Source organism: Cicer arietinum, chromosome 7 (assembly GCF_000331145.2).
Source record: "Cicer arietinum cultivar CDC Frontier isolate Library 1 chromosome 7, Cicar.CDCFrontier_v2.0, whole genome shotgun sequence".
Classification (NCBI taxonomy): Eukaryota; Viridiplantae; Streptophyta; class Magnoliopsida; order Fabales; family Fabaceae; genus Cicer; species Cicer arietinum.
This window is the reverse complement of record NC_021166.2, coordinates 2,706,521-2,733,838: the sequence shown is the minus strand read 5'-3', so window position 1 is coordinate 2,733,838 and position 27,318 is coordinate 2,706,521. Positions and strand designations below refer to the sequence as shown.

The following is a 27,318-nucleotide window of genomic DNA, read 5'->3' as shown; positions in this document are numbered from 1 at the left end:
GTCAAGTTTTTTGTTTCAAAAATTAACAATTATTTAAGTTACATATTTTTACTTCTAGTTTTCTAGAAAAGAAAATTTATTTTTACTTCTCGTTTGTTTTTTTTCTCTGTGTATCATTGTCTTTGTTTTTGCGGTTGTTAATGTTTTTAGATTTCTTTTTGAAAAATTAATGTACTGAGATACCATTACAATGCATTGCTATAAATGATATTAATTTTTGATAAAATTATATTTTACTTTTATATTAATTAAGTCACAGTATTTACAGAAAAAAAATACTTACACAAATATCTAAATATTGAGATGTAATTTGATTTTTGTACAAAAAAAAATTACAATGTCGATGTAGGAGTAAATAGATTATGAGTTTTGTTTTAAAACAAAAATACGAGCAATATTGTCACTTTGATGATTATTTATAATAAATTCAATCTATTTTTTTCTTCGTTTTCAATTTTAAAAGCATATTTTTTACTAAAAGAATACATCGATGCACTGAAAATTTAAATTTTATAAAAATAAAAAAGATTTATTAACAAACAAATTCACAAAATTTACGTGTAACGACAATATAACATAGAAGAGAATATTTAATTTACGTGTAGTGACAAAATTTAAGTGTCTCTACTTCAAATGTATAATATTTAAAACATCCAGAGTCATTGATTGAAATCCGTAATTAATCAAAATTATTTTGTCAATCTGAATCAAAATAAGCTCTATACTAAAAAAAAAAACCAAAAAGCGTCGCACAAAAAAAAACGTCGCACTTAGACAATAAAAATAAAATAAAATAAATTTTGTGAAAATATTATTTATTTAAATAAAATAACTGATAAAACGATTTCAAAAAATAATTAAAATGACAACCAATAATAAAAAAATAAATAAAATAGATGAAATTGTTGTCTTGTTTTGTGTAAAAAAATTTAAACAATAGCTAAAAAATAAAAGAGGTAGGGAGTATATACAAGGCAAAATGGCTAGTATAATTTAAAATTAATATTCAATTTGATGCACAAAAGTTAGCAGAGTTTAATATATATTTATTGCACTATTTAATATATTATAGTATTGAATAATAATAATAATGAATTATTAAAGGATTGTAAAATAAATTATTAAATTATATATTTCTTAAAATTAAAAATTCAAGGAACTTTCTAACTTTCTAGTAGATTCAAGGAAATTTCTAATTCTTAAAATATAAATATAAATTTTAAAATGTTAGACATTAGTACTAAAAAAGTTTAAGAGGTGCTAGCGCAGTTTAACTATGTATTTTAAGAGACAAAGTTTGATATAGTACAAACAGGAATCAAATGGTTATTAATGTCATTGATTAATAATAATATTCTCGTATTTTCGATTTATTTTAAAATTAATACAAAATAGTCAAATGAAAAAAAATAAAAAATAAAAAATTCAAAGATGAAAAGTATTTTAAAATAAAAAATAAAACTTTATGTAAAAAAATTATGTGACGTATTAAAAAAATATAAAGGACTATATCAAAAAAAATGATAAAGAACTATATGAAACTCCCCACTTCTAACAATAAAAGATAAAATTAAAACATGATAAATTCATTATTTATTTACTTTATTCAAAAAAATATATAAATAAAAATATTTTTAAAAAATATATGTAAAACTTAGACCAACTACATTTACCTACTTTGCAAAGAGAGGTGGTCACAATATTAACTCATTACCTTTTGAAATCATAACATTGTATCAATAAAATATGTCACATTATTGATTCTAAAATAATATCTGTAAAACATTATTCAAGTTTGTTCCTCTATCCATATTTACAACAATTATAATATATTAAATTGATCATATAAAAAATATATTTAAAACTGAATAATTAATGTCTAATAAAATAATAATAACAAATTAAGACAAATAACAAAATTAATAAATATTTTGCAATTTAATACATATTTTCCTTTACAGTTTATTTTAATATTTTATATATTTTAAAAAAAATTTAGAATATTGATAATTTAAAATACTAGATTGATAGTGTTCATCAACGTAGTATGATGTTAAAGTAAATATTATGACTCGAATTTGAATCTATATGTGAGTGTCAAGCCATGTTTAACATTATGTAAACATTAAAAAAAATAAAAAAGTGATAACTTTCTACCCCTAATCTTCAAGCTTCATGAATTTATTCTTTGAGTTCGAATCCTTCCCTTCCCTTTATCCAAAAAGCCGTTTGCTTGACATTACAGGCAACAATGTTTGAATATCCATAAATATTCATATTTCTCATCAGTCAATTTCACAATGATGGTTTTATCCCAAAAAGACAACAAAAACGACACTGATTTTAAAGCCTTTTAATAACTTCAATATATTCTTGAGATGCAAATCAATCAAGTTTTTCTGGATCTGTGGCTCCACAAGCTTTCATTCTCAAACTCAAAATCAATGGTGTGAATAATAATTCAAAACTTCAAAGAAACAAAAAATGCCATCTCAAAAGTACTTACAAATGGGGCCTATTTTTAGGTAGCAGTTAAAAAAAATTGGACTGTCCAGTATCCACAAGAACAAACAAGAAGTGTTCAAGTACTTTTCATAAAAATACCCATAAAGCCATAACCCACTTTGCCATTTTTGTTCAAGTAATTTTCTAAAATTGGATAAAAAAAGAAAACATAAATAAACCCTCTTTTTCTTTTTCTATTAAAAAATTACATAAATTGAATTTCGAGGTTCATCAAATCAGGACAGACGTAAGATTAAGATGATTCTTTTATGAAGAGTTAAACTTTGTGCCTTTATAAAATAAGAGTCATCTATTTGCCAACTGAATCAAGAGGTTAGAAAACCATAAATTTTTGGTATAAACATTTGCATGTGCAAAAAAATGGAAGATGAGATGGGAAAAAAAGAGAAAAGACTAAAGTGCTTTTCATCTCAAACTAATTAAACAACACACAAGGCTAACATTTATTTCTCTCCCGTCAAATATAAAAAAAAAAATAGTCAACATTTATTTTATATTAAAAAAAAGAGAGAGAGAGAAATCAGTAACATTGGTTTATACAAATTATAAAAAATGAAGAGAGAAAATAAATAAAGAGCGGTGTTGATATTGCCATTGTTGTTGTAACAATATAGATAGAAAATGGAAGAGGGGGAGGTGTGTTTAATAAAGCAAAATTTCTAAACGTCTAGAACAGAGAGAACAAAAGTATTTCCTCTTGATCTGAAAACACATAGGTAAGAAACAGAGTCTGGATTGAACCTCAACATCGACAGCTTCAACTTTGCCACCACAGTAAGGACAAGAACCAGGTGCTTGTTGTCTTCCCAATTCCTTCTCTTGTCCCTCGCAAATGCATGTCAACCACATTTTGATTTTTGATGATGATTGTGGAGATTGCAATGTAATGTAATGTAACACAAAGGGAAAAGAGTGTCTCAATCTGGGTATGGGCATAAACGGGTCAGTCGGTTTTATTTATAGAGGGGTACTTTTGGTTGGTACCATTCTTTTGGATTTCCTCCAAGGTCCAAATGGTAAATATAAATATCTTAGCTTTCATTTACTATTTCATTCTTTTTATCATATTTTATATATGGATTCATGTTAAAGGAGAACATTAATCCATATATAAATAACAGAATTAGGGAATGTCATATAGGAGCTCTAACACCTCCTTTTCTTATAACTTTTTATTACATGTTGGTTCATATAATTTATATTTAAGAAGTTGTAAAACGAACGGCAAAGAATAAAAAGAATGTATTTATATATTAATAATTTTATAGACTGTGAATTAATTTTAAACAATTTAACATGGAGTGACATAAATTAAAATAATATGGTTACATTTAAAAGAGATAAATTAAGTGTTATTGAACCACTTAATTAAAAAATTAAATGAATATAAAAAAATCAATATAATGGATGACAAATAATTAGTCTCTGTCTGGCATTTTTATAAGCATAATTTGTTTTCTTCACACATAATATAATGAGAAGTTGATAGTAAATTTAATGTTATTATATATGTTCTTAAAATAAAATACTATATGTACGTAATATTTAATTTGATTTTTTCACCTTCACTATTTAGAAACAGTTTTTTTCCTAATAATTGCTTATAGTTAGAAACATGAATGGTAAAAATGATATTTTTAAAAATTAAATATTAATCATTTTCATCCCATTCAATGGATTTATAGATCTGACCATATATATATGTTAACAAATTAAATTCCTCTAATAACTAAATGTCACTACTATTTAATTATTTATAAGCAACAATTATCACAAATTTTAGACTTAAATATAAATATACATCAATACATTCAACTTTTTTCTGTTATTCCACTAAATTTAACTCTATTTAATATTTGTTTGACTAAACTCTATTTAATATTATTGTTCTAAAAATATTTCTTATTAATTAATGATAACTCTTTTTAGCGACCAAGATACTACATTTGTTATTTTTAATTTTCATTTTTAGATTATTTACAATTGTCAAAAAAACTAATAAATTTTGTTAGTTTTCATAAAATTATATATCTTTTACATATAATATATTTAATAATTTATTATCTTACTTTTTATCTGATTTAAAAATTAAAATATTAGCGGCTCAGTTCGATTTGGATTACAAATAAAAAATTCGATATAAATTAATGCAATTTAAATTAAATTGGTTTTTGATTGCTCGAATTATAATTTACAATATGTTATTTTATAAATATTATTATAAAACTACATTAATATATTAAGTTTGAAGCAAAATATAATACAAAATATATCAAAAGTTAATATTATAGAATAACATAAATCGATTATGTTTGAATTATATGAAATAGTAATAAAAGTATATCAATTTAAACAAATAAGTATTATTAAAAATTAGTTAAAATTGATAAATAATAGTTTAATGCAATATCTCATACTAATAAAAAATAAATATTAAAATTTATAAATATAGTTTGGTTCCGTATTTAAAAATGAAATTCAATCCAGTCTAAATAATTTTCACAATTTTTTTTATTAAATTCATCTAAATAATATTTGATTTTTGAATAGATTTGCAGTTTTTTTATATGAATATCCCTAATTAAAACAACCATGAAAAACACAAATACAAAATATTTACTTTTTATAAAAAATGCGGCACTAAAGTATTCATCTATTTTTATTTATAAACAAAATTGTGTTATTAAAAACTAATGTATTTAGTATAGATTTTGAACTACATGCATTAATTTTTGTTGATGTACCTTTACTTATAAAAAATAATAGAATAAATATATCTTAATAATTATAATTAATTTCATAATATAGGTTAAACAACATAATTTTACTTATAAATAATTCCAATATTAACTATTTCTAAAAAAAACAGTCACGGCCATTTAAAGTCTGTTACCACACCATTGAAGCCAATATTATTCTCCATTTTACTATAAGTAAGCAATTTGAGTTTGAAATTAAAAAAAAGTATCTCAAGATAAATATAAAGAATTTGAAATTTCAATTTAAAGTTACTAATTTGTTTATGTTTGAACATATGTGAGAAAAAATTGTTGAATTATAGGATGCATATTTTAAGTTTCTTATAATTGTAATGGCATTTTATTTTCTTAATAATCAAATGTTATTTTCTATATAAAAAATAAAGGGAATGAAAACACAGGTCACGCTTATAAACGAGAAGCCATGTCATGAAGATTATGTTGGATAGCTCCAAGAATGTCCATGATAATTCAATTTGGATGGTGTTGTTGGTTTTTACATATGTGAGTTTGGGAATATGGATAGATAGTAGATGGAGACCACTATGCATTGTAGCTTAACGTAAAACACAAAGGGATAGAGGGACCGCTGGTTACATTACACCACCTGTCTCTCTTTCTTTTAACTTTTGTGACCACAAATTAACTGTGACTTTACATACCCAACATATCTAGCTGGGATCCTCTTTCATCTAATTTTCATGCTTCCCAGACTTGGAGTATGTCATCAATGAAACAAAAATATGCCCAAGCTTTTTATTAGTTTATTCTCGATTCTTTCTTACTGATTAATTATAAAAAAATATTTGAAATTTAATAATTTAGAGTTTATTGATACAGTATTTTTTTTAAATATAAATTATTTTATATTTGTCTATGATAATAAAAATAATATTTTTTGCACTTCAAAAATAAAAATAACATTTTTTATAAAAAAAAACTTAATGAAAATAGTGTGTTATATGAAGCATTTTTTAGATTCTTTTTAAATTTTGATTTATTTTCTTAAAACTATAACAAACTGATGAAAATTCATACAAATTATTATTTAAAAAAATGTAACAAACTGTCTCTCATTCTAAACAAATTATAAATTATAAACTTTTTCAATAGCTAATTACTCCATTTGGAATAAATTATAAACAAAATTAATTTCATATTTTTTAAATGAAATAAGTAAATACTTTGTCCAATATTATTAAGGAAAATAGATAGTAAATCTTATATATCTAATTTATATGTAAATACTCTTAATTTGGGTTTTCAATCATAAAACTGCTTGTGGATTTTAATTTTTGGATTATCAATTTAGGAACTTATAAGTTTTGGTGATGAAGATGTTGATTAATGGAAGTCGGTGTTGTTGATTGAACTTTCTAGTTTGAAGACAAAGAAGAAAGAATGTGATGAAGATATTGATATCATTGATGAGTTTTTATTTTTATTTTTAATAAAGTAATATTTTAAAAATATAAATATTAATAACAATGCTGATGTAGATCAACACCACAATATTTAAATAAATAAAAAGATTAACTTGTGTAAATTTTTAAAGATAAATTATCTCACTATTAAAATTAAATAAGATAAAAGATCAAGTGTGATTTTGCCAAAAAATATTATGAATAAATTCTTCTTTATTTCAGACAAGAAAAATTATGAAACAATATTAATCTTTCATTTATTTTATTTTATTATATTTATCTTTGATCTTTTTTCTCATAGATCATTTATCCAAAACAATTTTTCTAACCAATAGACTACAACTTCGTACGGAGAACTTTTATGAAAAGGATTTATTTAAATTGCAATTATTGTATTTTTTGCAGCAACGTTTTTCCAATATATCTTAATGGATAATAACAATAGTTACTAGTGGAGTAATTGAAGCGCACTTATAAACAACACAAGTATCGTGAACTCCACCGTTAGTATCCTCAATGTCACTAATTTCATCAACTTTAGGAGCAAAAAATCATAGTCAAAATGTTTATTTGGGCATCAGGTCATATGATCAAAAGCATCAAGATGACTTCTTCCATTGATCCCAAAATTCATGAGCAACCAATAAAAGAAAATTATTGTTAAAATGGAAAAATGAAAGTGAACTGGTATTTAAAATTAATAGTCATTTATTTTGTGAAAAATAAAATTATATTTTCATTTTTTAAAATTTATGTCTATTTTACTTTTATTAATAAGGAGGTAAAATATTTAAAGTAAAAAATTATATGTATTTTTAGCTATAAACTTTGTATACTCTAAAAATATAGATGTCCTCGTATCGATATTTCACAAATACTTATAGATATTTATCCTAGAAGTATCAGAATTATTATTTTTATTTTTTAAAATATCAATTTATCCGATACTTATGGAATACTTGGTGGATACATATCTATGAAGATCAAGAAAATAAAGAAGGTGAAATAGTTTTTTTAGGACATCAATGGTGATATACATGGTGTACTTTAAGATATTACTATTCTTGAATTGGAAAAATTATCACACATAAACGAGACTTAAAAACTATTTATTTTTATGGATGAGACAATTAAAAGTGATTTTAAATTATTAAGTATCGATTAAAATTAATATTTATTTAAATTCTTTTAATAGTATTTTTGTTGATATCCTAACACATAAATTAAAATATATTATACAAATTATGATTATTATAATTATATATTTATGAAGAACGATTGTAACATTTTTCTTTATAATTATTTTACATATATATATATAGAGTTTTTTTAATAAAAAATTTGTTAACATATCTAAGTCATATTTTGTCTTAAATTTTAAAAATTTCACGTATCCATGTATTTGTGTTGTATCGTACCCGCACATATACTGCATATCTTTACTTCATAGATTTTTAAAAACAATGAAAGTATTAAAAAAAATATTTTCATCATTTTTAAAAAGACATATTCATTAACTAATATTTTATCATATCTCTATAATAATTATTAACTTCAACAATCTTTTATTAAAATAAAATAAACATATATTTTAAAAAAATTATCAAGAAAAAATGGTAAATGAATATAAAAGAATGTATATAGAAGAATAATAAACTCTGATTTCATGTAATAATATTGAATGAAATCATGGAAGAGAAAAATATTTCAATTAAAAATAAATTACATATTAGTAGAATAAAAAATATATTAAATATGAATAGGTACTAGTGAAAATTTGACTAACTAACGACAAGAACTAATATAACTAATTTTTTATATCTAATACATTACTCTCCCCAAAAGGAAAAATAAAAAATCTTTTTTAGCAACATATATAGTTTACTTCTTTTATTGTCTTGCATCCAAAAGGCACCTAACGCACACACACGTACTCACATATATGCCACGAAACACATAAAGTTGATAACAAGAAAAAGTTGTACACATGCCAAATTGCTTCCTTTGCAGTTAAAGGCTTGTTGTGTTTACAGACTTATGCAGGGGAGGTTAAACTAGGAGAGGTGGCAGCTTCTTAACATGCTAGCTCTAATTGCATCTAGCTTGGATTCTAATTTTTACATAATCGGTTCTAAATTTATCCTTAACTTAGCAAATACTTGTGTCGTGTTAATTTGAAGGGTGATAATCAACCTGTTATGATCCAAATTGTAGATACTTGGATTTCTCAAACCATATTCACTTGAGAGTTCGATTTTATATTAGTAGAAAATTATATTTTCTGATTTTCATAACGAGTATCACTTTATAAAAAATATCTTAAAATAAATATAATTTTTAATATAATTTTAATTATTTTTATATATTATCTTTTAATAACTATTATGAATATAATTTATAAAATATTATTATATTTTATATTGATAATAGTAAAAAATTTATAAATAATTAAAATTAGTAATTTGATAAAATAGATTATTTATTTATTTTAATTATTATATTTTTTATTAGGAAGTATGTTGATAGATGTAACATTATCTTTTTAATGAATTTCAGATATGCCTAGTGATTAATACTCTATTATAAATCACTCTATAATAACAGTCTCACAATATGCCTAGTGATTATCTTAGAATGATGGATATAATTTTCTTGTTACGACGTTGACGTTGGATTTGAACCGTTTTTGTTAGTTGGATTGGAGTACTCCTTGTACTCTCATTAATAAAATTTTGCTTATAAAAAAAATAAAAGACCTAAATTTTATTGATGTTACATGTTGGTTAACTAGTCAAAATAGACTAAATTAGTCTTAATTTTCAGATTTCACTTTATTATTTAATTATTATTATCTATTTTGGTTCAATATTTTGAATATACTTTCTTTTAGTTAAGTTGATCATTTTTGTTTGTTACACAAACAATATTAAATTTTGTCATCTTCTTCATCTCAATCATCTTTATACCCATAAATATATTATATTCTTCTATCTAAAAACTCAAAGAAATCATCAAATATGTGACTTTCAAACTCATTATTTTCAAAATCCATAACTTACAAATTCAATTTCATAAATGTTCAAACTCATAAAAATGAAAATTATTTAAACTTATTATTTTTCCAAAAAAATATTTTCTATAAGTTTGTAAAATTATATTTCCATCAATTAATTAAGAATTTCAATATGCAACTTTCTTAATCTTAACCCTGCAAAAAAATTTCCTTAATTTTAAAAATCATTCCTTTTTAAAAAACAAATTTATCCTAATTTATACATAAAAACCATGATCTTTAGGTAAAAGTGAAAGGGATGAAAAAGGAGTTCGATACCAAATGAATCAAATAAACAATTTAAACTTGTTAAAATTAGTTTTAAAAATATTTAAATATGGACAAAAGAGTTTGTGTTGATCCAATTATCAAGAAATAGAAACTGAATTCAGATACAAACTAAATAAATAAATTGTAATTTGTATGAAAGAGAAAAATGATGATTGATTTAAGAAAACAATAAGATAAATACTGAAAAAAGTACTTAAAATGAAGAGAATATGGTATGAGAAATGAATTTGTTGATATTTTTATTTTTCTGAGTTTGAAAAATTATAAATTTGAATTTCTAAGTTATAAATTTAAAAGTTTATGAGTTTGAATGTATGAATTATTTAGGTTTTTAGGTAGAAGGAAATCATAAATTTGTGGGTTTATAGGTTTGAAGATGAGTGGCACGAAGAAAATGATAAAAATTTTTGATAAAAATTAAAGAAAATGACTAATTTGATTAACGAAAGTATAGTTAAATAATCAAAACGGAACAAAAAATAATAAGAAGACTATAATGAAAAGAAAAAGAAGTTAACTGATTAAAAAAATAATTTACCTATTGAAATAGATTGACGTCCTTAATTCCTGCCTTATCTAACAAAATACCAATATTATTAGGCTGAATGTCATAATTTTCAATTCAATAATATCCGCATTTATTATTTGAATTAGATGTTAAATAACATGATTTTCTTTCTTCTTAATGTTAAAAAAGGACTAACGGTGAAACAATAACAATCAAAATCAGATTTACTAGTCAAGTGATTCACAGTTCATATAAATAATAGTTTTCGATTGAAGCATTAAAGAAATAACCATGTACTCTGTTGCTGGACAAACTGCAATTTGGATTATTTCGAACTAATTAATTTATCTCATTCTCTCTTAACTCAGTTCATTTCTTTTAATTTTATCTATTTATTTCAATTTTTTGATCTAGATTAAAAATTTATAACATAGAAATTATTCATATAAAATTTTACATAAATTTGAGATGATTTTATATATTATTAAAATATATTAAAATTAATATCTTATATTCTTCCATTGAACACCATTAATCTTCACAAATATTAATAATTAATCAAATAGTTTTAGATTTATGTAAAATTTTACATACATAATCTAAATGATATAAACTTTCAATCTAGTGAAAAAAAAAATAACACTAAATAAAATAGAGAATATTGAGAGATTTAGATTGAGATGATCCAAACTAGATTACTCATTCTAAAGACTTTTAAGTTGTCTTGTTGAAGACTTTTCACATATATAAAAATAAAAATTAATAAATGAATAATTGTAATAATTTTAGAAAATCATTCTTATTAGCATAATTTCTATTAGACAATAATTTGTATAAATTATTTTTACTTATAATTGAGTTTAACGGTAGAAGTATTATTTTGTTTTCCTCATAAATACTACTACATTCATTCTTAAATATAAGATTTATTCTGTCAAACAACTAAAATTAAAAAAGTGAATAATAGTATTAAATTTATTAAAAAATGATATTGTGTTTACAAATTTACAATTGCAGAGAGAAGATTACTTAATGTTTATATTATAATATTTATTGTTATTGCATAAAAATATCTAATTAATTAGAAGCATGGTAGTAAAGAAATAATTAATACAAATAATAATTTAAATAGATTTATAAAAAGGGAAAATAAAATTTTCAAGAGTTTATATATATTTACAGATCAGGTAGCAGTAAAATTATGTTAGAAACATATTATTTAATACATTTTTTTTAACACTACTCTCTAATTGGTTTGAAATTTAATCCACAAAATTTACGTGGTGTCAACATGGCTTAAAAAGACACATCTAATTTCAACCAATTAAAATAGTACTTTGAAAATAGTCCATTAGAGAGTATTTTTTTTTAATTTTTTTTTTATATATATTTGTTGTTTTTAGTTTCGAAACAGTATTATGAAAGATAATTTTCAGTCGCCGAATATATTATTAGATTATTGTTTTTATGTTTCGAAAAAACTGTTTTGAAAAAGAATTTTCAGTCGTCGAAGATATTATTTGAGTTGAGTCGCAAACTAGACCGCTCTCTTTAAAATATTTTGTGGGTCTTAAATCGTGCAAGAGATATTATAATAGTTAATGTCACTCGTAATACGATACTATAACCACTTGAAACATTTGAAAGGGACAATTTTTTTTAATAAAAGGACAAAAAGAAAATTTAGGTTGAAACAAAAAAGATTGAAGAGAGAAAATTCTGATTTATTTTGGAGTTTTGTGTGTTTCTTGAATTGAGTGGAATCCTCTATTAGAGGAATTATGTATTTGATCTGACCAAATTCATGAGAGTGGTTTTTGACCAATTCTCCGAATATGAATCGGTCAACAAAAAATTGACATGCAACATCAGAGGAAGAATGGGTCATGTGAAAATTGATGATAAAGTGGAACTAGAAGGATAGCTGAATCAACTCATACAAAAAAATGTGTTAAAAAATTTTCGAAGAGAGAAAAACACACAATTGAAAAATAAATATTAATTTTTTTGAGATTCTAAAAATTAATAAATCACAAAGTCCAAGTCCATCCGGACAGGCGGCAACGGCACGCGCTGCTAGTCGATTTGAATGTATTGTTTTCCCTTTATAAAATTGGATATCATTGAGGCAAACTTCAAATGTCGTACCTTCTCTTTACTAGTGTGTGATATCACTAGTACACCTTTTCTTTACTAGTGTGTAAAATCACTACTACGTGAAAGTTCTTTATTTTTTTTTATTCGCACAACACTAATTCTAAATTTTAACATTATTACCAACAATATTATTACAACAATAGTTTCAATACATTTCCAACAATATTTATAATATATGAATAAAAGTGTGATTTATTTTGAAGTTTTTTTCTTTAGTGTACATCTCTGAAGATGAAGTTTGACATCACGACTTCATCTTATAGCATGTTCATTTTAAAGATATCATCTAACATTCTTGAAAAAGTAGGTTGAGAATATATCATTTTCATGTCCACTACAAGTTTATAAAAATTATTTCTAGATAGTAGCATTTATTTATGGGAATAAAATTTACACATGTCTTTTCAAATATATTTTTCAATTATATTTTGTTTTTTTAAAAGAAATATAAAATATTCTATTTTCTTTTAATCTTTAAGATATCATAGAGTGGAGATGCAATCTATTTCAGGAAGTCGTATTTTGGAAATATGATCAACTATTGATTTAACATTTTGAAATTGTGAAACAAATAGTTCCTATAAAAGCTAATTTTAAGGATAAATTTTGAAATTGTGAAACAAGTTCCTAAGTATTTTAACATCATATTATATATATGATAGTGTGACACGGTGGTGAGGTGGAAGAAAATGCAGAAATGTCGAGGATTTGTGTGATGTTAGAGATGGTAATATTATTTGATGTTCGATGACTTTTTTTGGGGAGGAAATTGAGAGAAGAGATGCTAGAAAGAAGACAGTCGATCGAGATAGGGAGAAGAAGGGAATAGATTGAGATATTATGGAACTAATTAATTTCAGAAAAGAAGATAATCACATGCTGACAACTTGTATTTATGTATCCCAATTCAAATATGTACCTCCAAATGATTTTAGACATAATAATATCTATTGAGAATCTTGATAAGAACGGTGATCCATAATGATTTATTTACGGTATATGCAGCGTTAAAAAAAAAAAGAATTTCCATGCATGTAAAAGAAAAGTGCACAGAATATTTCTCATAGAAATTTGTCAATATTACTTACTACTATTGATGTTGATGGATATCCAGTTTATAGTAGAAGAGATGATGAAAAATACATAAAAAAAATGAATCATTTGCAAATAACAATTTTGTGGTGTTATATAATAAGTACTTGCTCATGAAATATAATTTTCACGAGTGATGCAACCAATATGATCAGTTAAGTATATTTTTAAGGCTTATGGTATCGTTTAATAGATACTTACTTTTGAAATATAATGTTAATGTTAATGGTGAGTGGGGCAATCAGTATTGGTCTGATAAGTATTTGCTCTAGAAATATAATATTTATATTAATGTTTTCATTTATCATATCTTTTGTAATTACTATTAATAAAAGTTAATTATTGAAGCGTATAGGAATTTATCTATCACAATTAATATTTTGTTATAGATAGCTATGTATTACAATTTAAATTGTGACATCAAGTATGAAATATTGATAGTTGATGATAAAAATCAAAAATTGAATTTTTATCTAAAAGTGAAACAAGAAATATTTTGCCTAAAAGATTCTAAGCCATTTGCCACTAACTTAGACAGAATATTTGCCACAATAATTCCCTTCACCAAGAGTATTTATTGGATTGTTTTGTTGATTGATCATATTGACACGATATCAATGTCGACAATTTAATTTGAATTTTTTAACGTCGACAATTTTTTTTTGTTTTCTATATATGTCGACAAATTTATTACATCTTAATATAATATTTTTTAAAATTTAATTTGCGGTTAGAAATTGTGTCATTAAATATTCGATGATGTACAATCGCAGCAGGACATTTTGTAGAACAATTTTATACCGACTCGATTAAACTCCAAAATCAATTCGAGTAACGCATAATTTTAATAATAATACGATTAATTAACGCTGGATCTCTGAGGATAATAGTGTTTGAATATTTTCCTTCAAACTTCGAAGTCCAATTTCGTTACAGGTGTCTTCAATCTTGTTTGACTCACAATTATAATATTTTGTACTCTCGGCTACTCCCTTCCACAGAATCGTACCCACTCTCTAATCTTCCCTCGAAGCTGCTCGGGAGCATCGAGCAGTTTCGTTTCAATCCCGATGCAGATGAAGAATTCCATTCAACTCAATTTCCAACTCTGATTGACTCTATAATCATGTGGCATTCCTTCTGGAGATCCAGAGATCGTTTTTCCTTGGATCAACTTAGGTCAGTTCCTTCACGCTTAAATAATTTCATTCAAATTCGAATCTCCAACAATCTTAGGTCACTCCTTGTTCAAATAATTTCATTTCCTTTAACAAATCATCACTTTCTTGCTTCCTTGTGATTTTCACTTTTCAGGCACTTAACTGATCAATTGACAAAAATTCAAGCTGTTAACGAGGTTAATAAGGTATTATAAATTTAAAATAATAATAATTATAATTAAATTACCTCATGTTGCTTGAAATTTGAATTTTTCTTCACTGTTATCCCTAATTTATGAATTGCGTTAACTGTGAAGGATTTTGTAATTGAGGCTCTGAGATCAATTGCGGAGTTGATGACCTATGGTGACCAACATGACCCGAGCTATTTTGAGTGAGATTCCTCATTGTTTGTGTTACATGTTACTTCATCCATCTCACCATCAGTCCTACTTTAGTTACAAAACTTTCTCTCGAAATAAATGTCATTTTCAATGTAATTTTAATTACACCCTTCAACTAATACTATATACACTACTTACAAAACATTAGTTTTACTTTGCAAGTATGATAGTGGAAAACATACCGATAGTTAAGACAGATAATATAATAAATTGACTATTCTCTTTATTTTATTTATAGTCATTTCTTAATATGGGTGAAATGAGTAAAAGTGACACTCATTATGAGATAGAGGGAGTATGACTTTTTTTAATGCTGGGAGTTTATTCATTGTATCCCTCTCTTATAACAGATTCTTCATGGAAAAACAAGTAATGGGAGAGTTTGTTCGTATTCTGAAACTTAGTGAGACTGTTAATGTTCCTCTTCAGTTGCTGCAAACAGTTAGCATTTTGGTCCAGAACCTAAGGAATGAACATGCTATATGTAGGTTGATTATCATGTGGAGTTCCTTGTTTGGAAATTTCTTACTTTCTTGATTGAAATATAACAATGTTGATGGGTTAATAATATTCTTTGCTGAATTTTTGTTGCAGACTATATGTTTAGTAATGAACATATAAACTACCTGATAACTTATTCGTTTGACTTTCAAAATGAAGAGCTGTTGTCTTACTACATATCTTTTTTAAGGTTCGTTTTAAAGTTATGTACTTAATTGATGAGTGGTGGTTGATGATTAAATTGCATAGAACCTGTTTTCTGGGGCCACTATGTTTATGTTGAGTTCCCCTCTTCTTTGTTAAATATTGCTAATCAGTTCTCTTTGCTTGTCTTATTGTTTTTGTAGAGCAATAAGTGGAAAATTGAACAAGAATACGGTTTCACTGCTTGTGAAGATTCACGGTGTAAGTTCAATGTTGGCAGAATCTTTTTCTTCTGATAATTTTAATTATAGCTCTTGAGGGAGCCTTGAGATCCTGTCTTCAAAACTTTTGGTTTGTGAATATCATCTTTGTGGCATTGAAATTGTAATGTCAAGAAGACTGTTCTAGTGGGGTTTTCTAGCTTTAGGTTCTTTACTTTATAAGGTGGATAGATGATGCTAGTTTTTATCCTTTTGAAGGTTTGAATATACCTTCAATGAAATTTTATGGTTTGGAAAAAGATAAGCAATGAAGGAGCAGTAAATGAGAGATAGGAAAGAGCAGAAATGCAATAAACTCTTGTTTTTAATATTTTCTAAGTGGATGGATGACTTTGACACAGAAACCTGTTGGAATTGTGATCGAAATATAAACTACATGAGTTATATAATCTTTAGGTTCAATCAATTGACGAGTATTACATGTTGGGCTGCATGAACTTGGCATAATAAGAGAAGGGCGCATCAAAATGTTATATAATAATTAATAATAATAATAATAATAATAATAATAATAATAATAATAATAATAATAATATTAGCAACATACTTTTTGATTGGTTAAAATACACATAGGTCCCACAAAATTTATATGGGACCCACATGTTTTGATGGGACCTATGTAAATTTTAACCAAACAAATAACGTGTGTTGAAGAATGTGTTAAAGAGTGTGTTGCTAGTATTCCTCTAATAACAAATACTATATTACTTTTTCTACTACTTATTTCTTAGAATATATGAAAATCAGTGTTGTTAGACTTTGAAATATATTAAAATCTGTCAATTTAGTCTCAAACATTTTCATAGCATATATAGACTAACCTGATGAATTTTATGTATTTGAAGGGCTATTATTTTTATATACTTTAGGAACTCTACAGGAGAAAGGTAACACTTTAGAGACCAAATTGAGGATTTATTCTAATTTATAATTAAGATTTTTAATCATTTTTTTAAAATAATTTAATACACAAATTTATTTGTATAAAAATAAACTTAAAATTCAGCCCATGCTGATTTGGGCTGGGCCTATTAATAGGAGGTTAATGAGTAAGTTTAGCCACTCCAGTTCCCATCACATTGTTAGCTTGTTTCAGTCAAATCTTGTGAAATCATTAATTTTCTTTTAACATGTAGTTAATCTTTGTGTCTATCAAGTCTTTTAAATATAGTTGACCTTTTGTCTTTTGGCTGGGGATGAGATAGTTTGATTTGTTTTTTAGATGTCTAAATGTCTTCACTGTATCTTTTTATGTATTTAGGACGAAGTAGTTTCATTTCCACTGTATGTTGAGGCCATTCGCTTTGCCTTTCATGAGGAGAACATGGTTCGCACTGCAGTACGAGCTGTGGCCCTTAATGTTTATCATGGTGAGATTTTATCCTTTCACATAGGTCCTCTTTGGTAATTTTTACCATGTTTATCATTTCCTTTCGTTTCACTCGAGTATTAAAATTTCTAATGCATAAATGCTTCACAATTTTCAGTTGGAGATGACTCTGTAAATAGATACATATCCAGTGTACCTCACAAAGATTATTTCTCAAACCTGATTTCATTTTTTAGGAAGCAGAGCACGGATTTAAGTAGGCTGGTCTCGCATAAACTGTTGTAAGCAACTTCTTTTCTCTTTTGTATATTTGCTTATGATTCTCTTGTCTGAAAGATCAATTGTGGTTATTGAATACCGAGACAGAAATCCAGGCGCAGATTCAACCTCTACAATCATGGTTGCTATAGATGAAATTGAGGACAACCTATACTACTTTAGTGATATTGTCTCTGCTGGAATTCCTGATGTTGGTAGAATAATTACAGACAGCATTCTGATGGTTTTGATATTTCCATTACTTCTCCCTTCTCTAAGGATAGCGATTGATAATGTATGAAACCTCACTTAACATCCTTATCAGTTCTCTTTTTCCACTTCAATATTTGTTGTAGGATCTTTTTTAAAAAAATTCTTAGACAGATTTTTATTTTATTATGCAACTTGTTCTCATTAATGTTTGGTAGTACATTAATGCAGGACATGCAAAGTGGTGTTGTCACTTCTCTTTACTTACTTTGTTGCATCCTGAAGATAATCAAAATTAAAGATTTGGCCAATACCATAGCTGCTGCTCTCTTTTATCCCTTAGAGGCCTTTACAAAAAGTTCCGGGGGTAAATTCATTATCCATATATCTGATTATGGTTTCCCATCTGAATACCAAGTGGCAAACAACAATAATTTTACCAAGTTGGATATAAGACACTCAATGTTTAATGTTCCACACTCTTCTAGCTCTTCAGGTTTTCATCCAGAAGATATTCTAATGCAAAATGATTGTAACAATTCAAATTTCTCTTTAAGGTAAAAGCTACACCTTTTTGGCTTCAAAACATTAATTATGTTTTTCTCACTATTTTTAAGTTAGCTTGTCGCCAAAACTGGAAACACTAATGAATATGTCATGCAGCTCAAACTATACTCAGTTATTCAAATGAAAATATGTGATATTGTGTTCTACATACTTGCATTGCGTGCATATGTGTATATTAAACACATGCGTTCTTGACTTCTTGTGTAAATCTTTAAGATGATGTTGTAGAAGTGAAACATGTCTCAAATAAATAAATTTTCGTAGTAACTTGTGTGTGTTTGTATAGGCTTGAATTTATATTTTTACATAATGGTTCAGTTGTTGTTCTTGTGATTTTAAACTTTATTTATAAGATTTTTATTTTTTATTATTTTTATCATTATTACTACTACTATTACTATTCTTCTGATGACTCATATTATTGATTTAGGGAGGTTTTGCTTGCATATGTAACAAAAGGAGATGATATACAAGTTTTGGGTTCTTTGAGTGTGCTTGCAACTCTACTGCAAACTAAAGGTCATATATCTATGCACATGCATACAATTGCTTTACTATTGCAGCCTTTTCTGTTTACTCAGTAAAGTTTGTTCTTCAGAACTTGACGAATCAATGCTGGATGGGCTTGGAATTCTTCCACAACGCAAACAACACAAGAAGCTCTTATTGGTATGCCACATTCTTTCGTATGAGCATCTGGCAATTGACATTTGCCTGCCTTCAATTTATAAAATTAATGTAGTCAAGTCAAAGACACAATTTTCCTAATCACATTATTTACATGATATATTGAACCTAGACCTTTACACTAAACCTAGACTTAGTAGTACACTTCTGTAATACTTCCATCAGGTGCTGGTTGTGCTAGTTGAAGCAAAGTGACTAGCCAATGGATTAAGTTGTGCCATTGGCAAAGGAGAGAGGATACCTAGTGGGAGGAAGCAAAAAAGGAAAAAAGTAGATTTTTTGGGCAGTCTTTGTACAGATATGAGATGCTTTCTGTGTGGTAAAAATGGGGTGTGTAAATGATTATTGGTGTGTGAGCATGTGTTCGAGGTGCATAAATGAGGTAGTTGCGAGAGAGGAAGATAGTGCTCCTCTGTGTCGTGGCATCTGTGCTATGGTTTGAAGAAACAGTCACCTTTTTGAAAAGTACGGGGACAAGATACAGATGAGTGGCTTAGGGCTGCCTTTGTTGCTTGAGAGCTGACCTAAAGGATGGCTGACTTTTTGTTATAAACTCACGGAGTTGGGACTTCATTTCACTTTTGATTAATTTGATTTGTTATTGACATATCATTTGATTGACATTGCATATTGGTGCAGCAAGCTTTAGTTGGTGAGTGTTCGGGTGAAGACGAGCTTTTTTCTTCCAAAAGTAGCTTGACAAGGGACAGCACTGGCAGTGACATTGATGTTTATCACAAGAAGATCAAGGTTTGCATTTCCTTCTATTCATCAGAAATCATTGATCTATTTTAATTTTTACTGCCAATATATAGATTTTAGAATTTCCTTTTCTTGATGCTGGCTTGTTTACATTTTCCATGTATCACAGGATCAGTATGGAGTATCTTTTCAGTCTTTTGATGTTGAAATTAGCCCTCATGTAAATAGATTGCAGGTAATGTTTGTATCTACTTAAGTCTTGCTGATATATTGTTTTTTTTGTAATAATTTCTCTATAGCATTTTTAATTCCTTGACTGAAAATTGGTAGGTTCATCTTTTCATTTAAGATCATGGAACTGTAACCTTAGAATTCTCAATGATTCTGCTTTATGGTAGTTGATATAGCAGTTCCATGCTGTTGGGAACCCAATAATTGGATTCCTTGATTTAGAGGAAGAACACTAATATTTAGAAAGAAAAGATAAATAATAAGAGAGAACCTCTCCCAAGAAAATGATACACAAGAGCAGATACGCTCCTACAAAGGTTTACACCACTCAATTTCTAAAGGGGTGGAAGCCTCTATTTAAAGACTTCCAGTACATTAGGATAGGGATTAGGTCCTAGATAACTAACTAATTTCAGAAACACCAAAGCAAGTACACCCATACCACTACTAACAACCTAGGAGCACAACTACCAACAAACTCCTAATTATCCCTATTTGTATATCCTAACATTACACCCCTCTTCAAAACAACCTTGTCCTCAAGGTTGACATATACTAAAGTCTACTTGTTCAATGGTTAAAAAATTTATAAAAAAAAAAAAAAAAAAAAATTCCGTCCAGGATCCCATTGTTGAGGACTCAACTTCAGCTTTAGGCACTTTCATATTCCCTTTTTTTGCACTTTCCTGCCATAGCTGCAAACCTGCAGAGTTCTGAGTTGCCCAACAATGTATGGCCTCTACTTAATGGCGGTCGAACCCATCTGATTGTGTCGGATTTCTCAAACGCAGGATTGGACAGACCAAAGGTGGTGGCGGAAGGAAAATGTACGAGAAGCTTTTCGGCCACAATTTCGAGTGTGAGGATTTGCTCTACCCTGTTTGAACTGCGTTTGAGTTGCCCATTCCAATTTGCTATATCTTTCTGTTCCAGTTCACTATGCTGGAATGAAACAACTGATGTTCCAGCAGCTCATGACCTGTTTATGCTTTTCAACACAAATATATCTTCATTTTGTTATTAGACAAACTAAAGGGAAGGTATCTAACAAAAATGACAAATGGGAATGGACTTGGAAGATTGCAGACTTTGTGAAGTGCTTGTACTCTGCACAGTGCTGGCAAACTCAAAGCAGAGGTTTCTCCTCAAAATATAGACTTTGATTTAGTTTTTAATCATGAAATTGTAAATCACAATTTACAAGTACAAGTATAGGATGAAATATCATGACTAGGATGATGCCTTGGGAGCTGGGTCGAAAATAGAGGATGCAGATTTGTGAAAAGGAAACAAAAATGGGGAAGCTGTTATGTGAGCGTGAAATCGAGGAAGATTAGTGCAAAAATGGATAGGCCATACTGGTATAGGCAAAATACATGTGTGATTGGAGCTCAGAGAAAACAAAATAGAAATTAGATAGAAAGAACCAAAAGAATAGAACTGCATTATTGAAAAACCAAAACAGTAAATGGGGAGTTGAATTCCCTTCAGGGGTACCCCCTCACTAAGGATCTCTCCTTTCATTTACAAAGACATGATAACTCATAAATAAATAAGTAACATTTGGAAGCCAGCATCATTTTAGTTTGTTGTGTTTAATTTTATTACTTATGTACGATGTATTTTTCAGGTGATTGATACATTGGTGAGCCTTTTTTGCCGCTCTAATATATCTGCAGAGACACTATGGGAAGGTGGTTGGCTTTTGCGTCAGTTGCTTCCTTACAGTGAATCAGAATTCAACAGCCATCACCTTGAATTGATGAATGTAAGAACATGAGATTTTTATAGCTATACCCTCAAGAACATAAAACATTCTTTTAAGATTATAGAATGTTTGCAAATGTATTTAAGCACCTATGTTTGCTTTGTAGCTTATGGTAGCATTGCCAGTTGCTAGTGTGAAGATATAATAATTAATTACTTTCCACTATATGAGATTATCAATTCAATAGACCATTTGAGGAAGCTGAGAAAAGACACCAATCCAAATTACATAATTGAATCAAATTTTTATCAACCCTTAATTATGAAAATATATCAATAATTTAAATCAATAACAATCGACTAATACATAAAACATATTAGTCCAAAAAACATGAGTCTTGATATGAATTTACGATTCCCATTTGAGTGACTCCCGTTATATCTAACTTAAAAGAACAGCTGTGTTAGTCAAAATAAAGAAATGGAGAGTTAATGCCGAAGATAATATAAAACTAAAACACAAATATAGGAAAATGTTCAAAACTCCCTCAGCCCCTTTACTGATTGTATTTGTAAAAATAGTAAAAGGGTGGGTCGTTTGAAAGATTGTGCCTTTTGATAACTCGTCTCGTCTTTGCTACAAGTCTGCAATAGAGCAGCCACATTTGTAACCCTGCATTTGCCTCTCCTAATGCAAGTTTCTTCTCTAATACAGGTTTCTTACAAAAACTGTGCTTCTGCTCTCGTAGAGGAGGTTAAAGGTATCTGGTCCGACTTTGTTATTTCCGTTCTATGTGATGAGTGGCGAAAGTGCAAAAGAGGTGATTATTATTTCTGTTCTGCTTGATTGTTGCTGTGTTTGAGAAGCCTACTTGTGTGCTTGAATTAGAAAATTTTGTAACTGCAGCAATGGAATCATCATCTCCTCCAAAAGAACCAAATTGCGTACTTTTGCTTCCACATCCACATAAATTATCTTTAGAAGGTATTCTTCTATCCGTTTCCAATTTATAAGTTCTTTGGTTGGTTGCTGCTGTTATGGGCTATGAAGAGAAGAGTAAGAAGGCCTTAGAACAATGTATCTATTGTTTGTTCCTACAGATAACACTGCAAAGGAATCATCATTTGCTGCTGGAGAAAGAATGCACGAACTGGTGAAGGTCTGTGCTTATTTATCCAATCTCCACCCCGAGCACACATTATTTTTTCAAGTGCAGATTGGCACAAAAAAATTGAATACTTGGGATTCTCAATTCTGGTTCTTCACAGATTTTGTACCTTTAGATGGTGAAGAGCTTTTTGTTGTTTTCTTTCCCGTTTAGGTATTTGTGCTACTGCACCAACTTCAATTATTCACTCTGGGGAGAGCTTTACCTGAGCAACCTCCAATTTATCCTCCTGGTGATCTTCCCGCAAATTGCCGCGCCCAGACTTCTGAGCTTGAGGTTTCAGGCCCAAAGGCAGGCACTGAAATCAGCCTAGGTTAGTCATCTGAACTGAAATTTCTCGTATCATCTCTACTGGTATTGCTTAATTTGAGGTATTTGCTTGTGTGTAGGACAGATAGAAGTGTAAAAGGTGCGATCTCAATTGCAAAACATAGTTTGAGAACCCAACATAAAGTACATGAAGTCAACCAACCAATAGTAATAAATACCAAACTGTGTAACCAAGTGAGGAACTAATGATTGACAACAAAGCAATATGGCTTTGAAGTAGTCATAAGTTACCTGTCTCAAAGTTTCTGTAATAGCCTTGGTAGTAGATGAAAATAATTTCTCTCTCATGCTATACTAACAAAGCTTGGGCCAATTCTTATTCAGTAGTGAGTCATAGGAACTAATTACATTGTTCTATGGTGCAAGACTATGAGCTATGCAAGTTTAAGAAATAATATTTGGACGGGTGAATCTATGGCCAAGGTGGCCAAATGGTTACATGTACTGCATATTTGTTAATTTCTGGCAATGAGCCCAGACAGCAGGCAACAAATGATTGAAATGCTCGTGTTTGAAATTTGAAGGAAGTTTTGTAGTCTTTTAAGTAATAATTCATTAAGAAAATTGTAGTTATTTTCATTTTTTTTTTCTTTCTGGACTGTTCTTTTTACTGTATGTTTATACAGTTCTTTTTTAATTTTCTTGAGCCAGTAGAGGAAATCTACATGCTATTATCTAAAGTCAGAAATCAATCTTTTTTTTTTTGGTTAAAAAATTTCTCTTATTTTGCTTTTGCAGGTAGTGCTGTGCCTTGTAGAATTTCTTTCAAGAGCGGCAAGGAGCACCATTTTTGCTTTCTAGCAATCTCTTTAGGAACATTTGGCTGGCTTGTTCTTGCAGAAGAGTTGCCATCACAGAAGTCCCATGGAGTCGTTCGGGCTGTTGCTCCTTTGGCTGGGTGCAATGTATGTATTGTTATCCACTAGTTTTGCATCTTAATCTTGAGTCAAGTCATTTCGTTAATGAGTATATGTTTATTATCATAATAAATAGTAATTACCTACTTGGGTGGATTTTCTAAACTATTTGGCTGACAATTCGTTTTTTTATAAATTTTGTTGACTCGCATACAGAATTTAAAAATTTAATGTATTTTCAAATATTTTCTGATATAACTGTTTAACCATTGTATAATATTTTTATGATTAATATATGTCCTCATTGTGTAGCCCAGGGTTGATGATAAACATTCAACATGGTTACACTTGCGGATCCGGTCATCCTCTTTACCCTTTCTAGATCTTGCCAAATCGAATGACTATAGAAAAATGAAAGCAAAAGGTCTGGTTGATGGAAGATGGACATTGGCATTCAGTGACGAGGAGTCTTGCAAGTCTGCTTTACTGATGATTGTTGAAGAGATCAATTTTCTGAGTGACGAGGTTCATAGAAGACTAAAACCTTTGCTCAACCTTGAAACTGCAATAGATTTATCAAGCTCGCATGTATCTGTTCCTGAGGATTCCTCTAATAGAATACTTCCCAAATCATTGTAAGTTATTTGGTTTGATTTGCAGTATTACTGTATTAGGTTGTATACTCACAGGATGAGAGGCTATCAAGTCTCGCCACCCTTTTGTATATTCCCCCAAAATACATAACCAGATTTTAGATTAGTAACTGGTTAGTGTGTCATGCTAAAAGTCACCCATTCTTTTGTAGACTAGCCTTTCCTTTCCTTGATCTGTAACTTCATCCTTTCCTCTTACAAGTGAGTTTTGGAACAAATGTAAATACGAGGGAACCTCAAACAAAAGTTATTTCTCCTATTTTAGTTTCTTTATTTTCTTGTTTGGAATGGCCATTAATTATTTTGTATAAATATGCGTGGATGCAAATCATATGGAATATACAAGCCTTTCTTTCTCCCCCCACTGTTCTGAGCTGGTATCTTGTGTTAGGCTGTATTAATGCTGATTAGAAAATTAGATTTGATACCCCTAACTTTGACCTCTACCCCACAATTTTTTTAAAAACTCAATTTTATCCCTACAATTTTTACTTTCTCTTACGAAAAATTTTTGGATTTGGTTTTTACCTATTAAATTTTTCGTTTTCTAAATTTTTGGTAGACTAAAAGAAAGCTGAGAAAAATATTTGCCATCAAATTTTTCAGTAAACAAAAACAAAGTTGAGAAAAATTTTGTTTAACAAATTTTTTATTTTCGAAATTTCTGATATATAAAAATAAAATTGAGATACATTTTTGTCTATTAGATTTTTTGTTTTTAAAATATTCGGGGAAAAAATTTGATTTTGTAATTTCAGGCTAGCAAAAAAAAGATTCAGAAATCAGAATTTATTTTTTGAATTTCTTTTAACTATTTTTTAATCTAAAATTTATGGATAAAACATAATTACCGAAATCTTTTTACTTTTGGTAACGACCATGAGAATATTGTAAAATAATTATAGATAAAAATTACAAGCGTAGGATATATGTTTAAATATGAGTGCGATACAAACTCCAATTTTTCGCTGAATATTTGTGTCTACATTCTTCGTGCCACCATGTCCTTTATTTTTTTAGCCGTAACTGAGGATAAATTTTGATGTTTCTATCGCCAACTACCAAAGATGTTGAAACATTGTTGAAGAGATGCACCAACTTCAATAATAGACTATTAGTATCATTATTATAAAATAAATAAATAAAAAGCATAAAAAATAGACCGTGGAGTTGTACTGTCGTTTTTTCTACGTCATAGAACACGCCAAAGCAACATCGAAGATTCGAGTCTCGAGCACTTCTATTTTTGCTATCGTTGCTCCTCTTACTAGTCGGTATCATTTGTTACCCGCCACTTCACTCTGTTTGTTGCCGTATAGTTCAAACGAGAATATGAAAAAATGACGTACAATTATGTATGTTTTAATTAATTGTATTTTGCCTCTTATTTAAAATATTATCTCTTCATGTTTCTTCTCATTCTATCTTTCACAGTTCACATATCGTGCTCGTGGGAGGTTCGATTCAGTCATTGTCACCCAATCCTAGATAGAAGAAGAAAGTAATATACTACAGGTTTAGTGATTTTTCTCTTTAAGACAAAAAAAAAAAAACGAAGGATTTAAAAGAAGCATACCATAGAACAATATCCTGTTCAGATATAATCTCATAATAATAATTTCATTAGACTTTAATCAAGTCCTTGTTGAGACGAGCTGTTAATCCATAATAATCAGGTAATTCCAAACTATGAAAAGAAAAAAAATAGAACGACGAGTTGTGCTTATTAGTTTGTTTTAGTGCGAATTGTTATTGGAGCCATATCTTCTGACTCTCTCATCAATCCACTCCCTCATATCCCCCAACACAAGATTGGCAGACTCATCAGGCTCCCCTTGAATCAAAGAATGATACATACCATCATAGAGCTTCAAACTCTTATCCTGAGAAGTAGCCTTCTCATACAAAAGTTTGGAAGATGACGGACACGTAACACCGTCAGCAGTTCCATGAGCCGTAAGAAACGGCACCGTTACCTTAGAGAAATTATCCTGTACATACTGTGTAACCCTAAGAAGTTCCCTCATGGTTCCCACTCTAGGTGGCCCTGTATACCTCCTTGGATTAGATGCAATAATCTTCAACTTATTTGGATCCCTAATTGCTTTTCCAACCATTTTATTATCAGGCATCGTAGCCCACGTGTCAGCCAAACCAAACAAAAGACCGTACATATACAAATGAACCTTACTAGGTTTCATATCCTCAGGAATTACGAAAAGAGGCGCCGAGAATATCAGACCCGTCCATGTCTCCGGTTCTGATTTAAAGTACATAAGTATTGTGGCTAAACCACCCATCGACTCGCCGAAGAGGAA

At 28.3% G+C, this 27,318-nt stretch overlaps 3 protein-coding genes across 8 annotated transcripts in view; 1 reads left to right on the top strand and 2 right to left on the bottom strand.

The window, feature by feature from the left end:
- Positions 1–3,046: 3,046 nt before the first annotated feature.
- On the bottom strand, positions 3,047–3,617 carry LOC101511588 (uncharacterized). The gene has a single exon (XM_012717904.3). It carries the CDS (start codon positions 3,460–3,462, stop codon positions 3,169–3,171), a length of 294 nt encoding a protein of 97 aa, XP_012573358.1. The 5' UTR covers positions 3,463–3,617; the 3' UTR covers positions 3,047–3,168.
- Positions 3,618–14,583: 10,966 nt separating this feature from the next.
- LOC101511269 (protein TRANSPARENT TESTA 9-like) lies at positions 14,584–25,273 on the top strand. Of its 6 annotated transcripts, XM_004507848.4 has the most exons (22): positions 14,589–14,988; positions 15,124–15,175; positions 15,287–15,363; positions 15,724–15,857; positions 15,968–16,064; positions 16,222–16,279; positions 17,561–17,669; positions 17,787–17,910; positions 17,996–18,182; positions 18,329–18,464; positions 18,594–18,654; positions 19,095–19,183; positions 19,263–19,333; positions 19,991–20,101; positions 20,223–20,288; positions 21,915–22,052; positions 22,707–22,812; positions 22,899–22,976; positions 23,093–23,151; positions 23,314–23,473; positions 24,229–24,395; positions 24,660–25,273. In XM_004507848.4, the coding sequence occupies exons 1-22, from the start codon at positions 14,936–14,938 to the stop codon at positions 24,984–24,986; spliced, it is 2,460 nt and encodes an 819-aa protein (XP_004507905.1). In that variant the 5' UTR covers positions 14,589–14,935; the 3' UTR covers positions 24,987–25,273. The 6 variants fall into 6 exon arrangements, with proteins under 6 accessions (XP_012573409.1, XP_012573408.1, XP_004507905.1 ...); XM_012717955.3 differs by having other exon boundaries at positions 14,584–14,988; positions 18,329–18,654; positions 24,665–24,805; XM_012717954.3 differs by having other exon boundaries at positions 14,588–14,988; positions 18,329–18,654.
- A 1,305-nt stretch (positions 25,274–26,578) lies between these two features.
- The window catches only part of LOC101510635 (caffeoylshikimate esterase), a 1,295-nt gene continuing 555 nt past the window's right edge, over positions 26,579–27,318 (bottom strand). The window contains exon 2 of the mRNA XM_073363979.1: positions 26,579–27,318. This exon is cut by the window's right edge and continues 1 nt beyond it. Within this exon, the coding sequence (XP_073220080.1) occupies positions 26,737–27,318 (582 nt within the window). The 3' untranslated portion in view covers positions 26,579–26,736.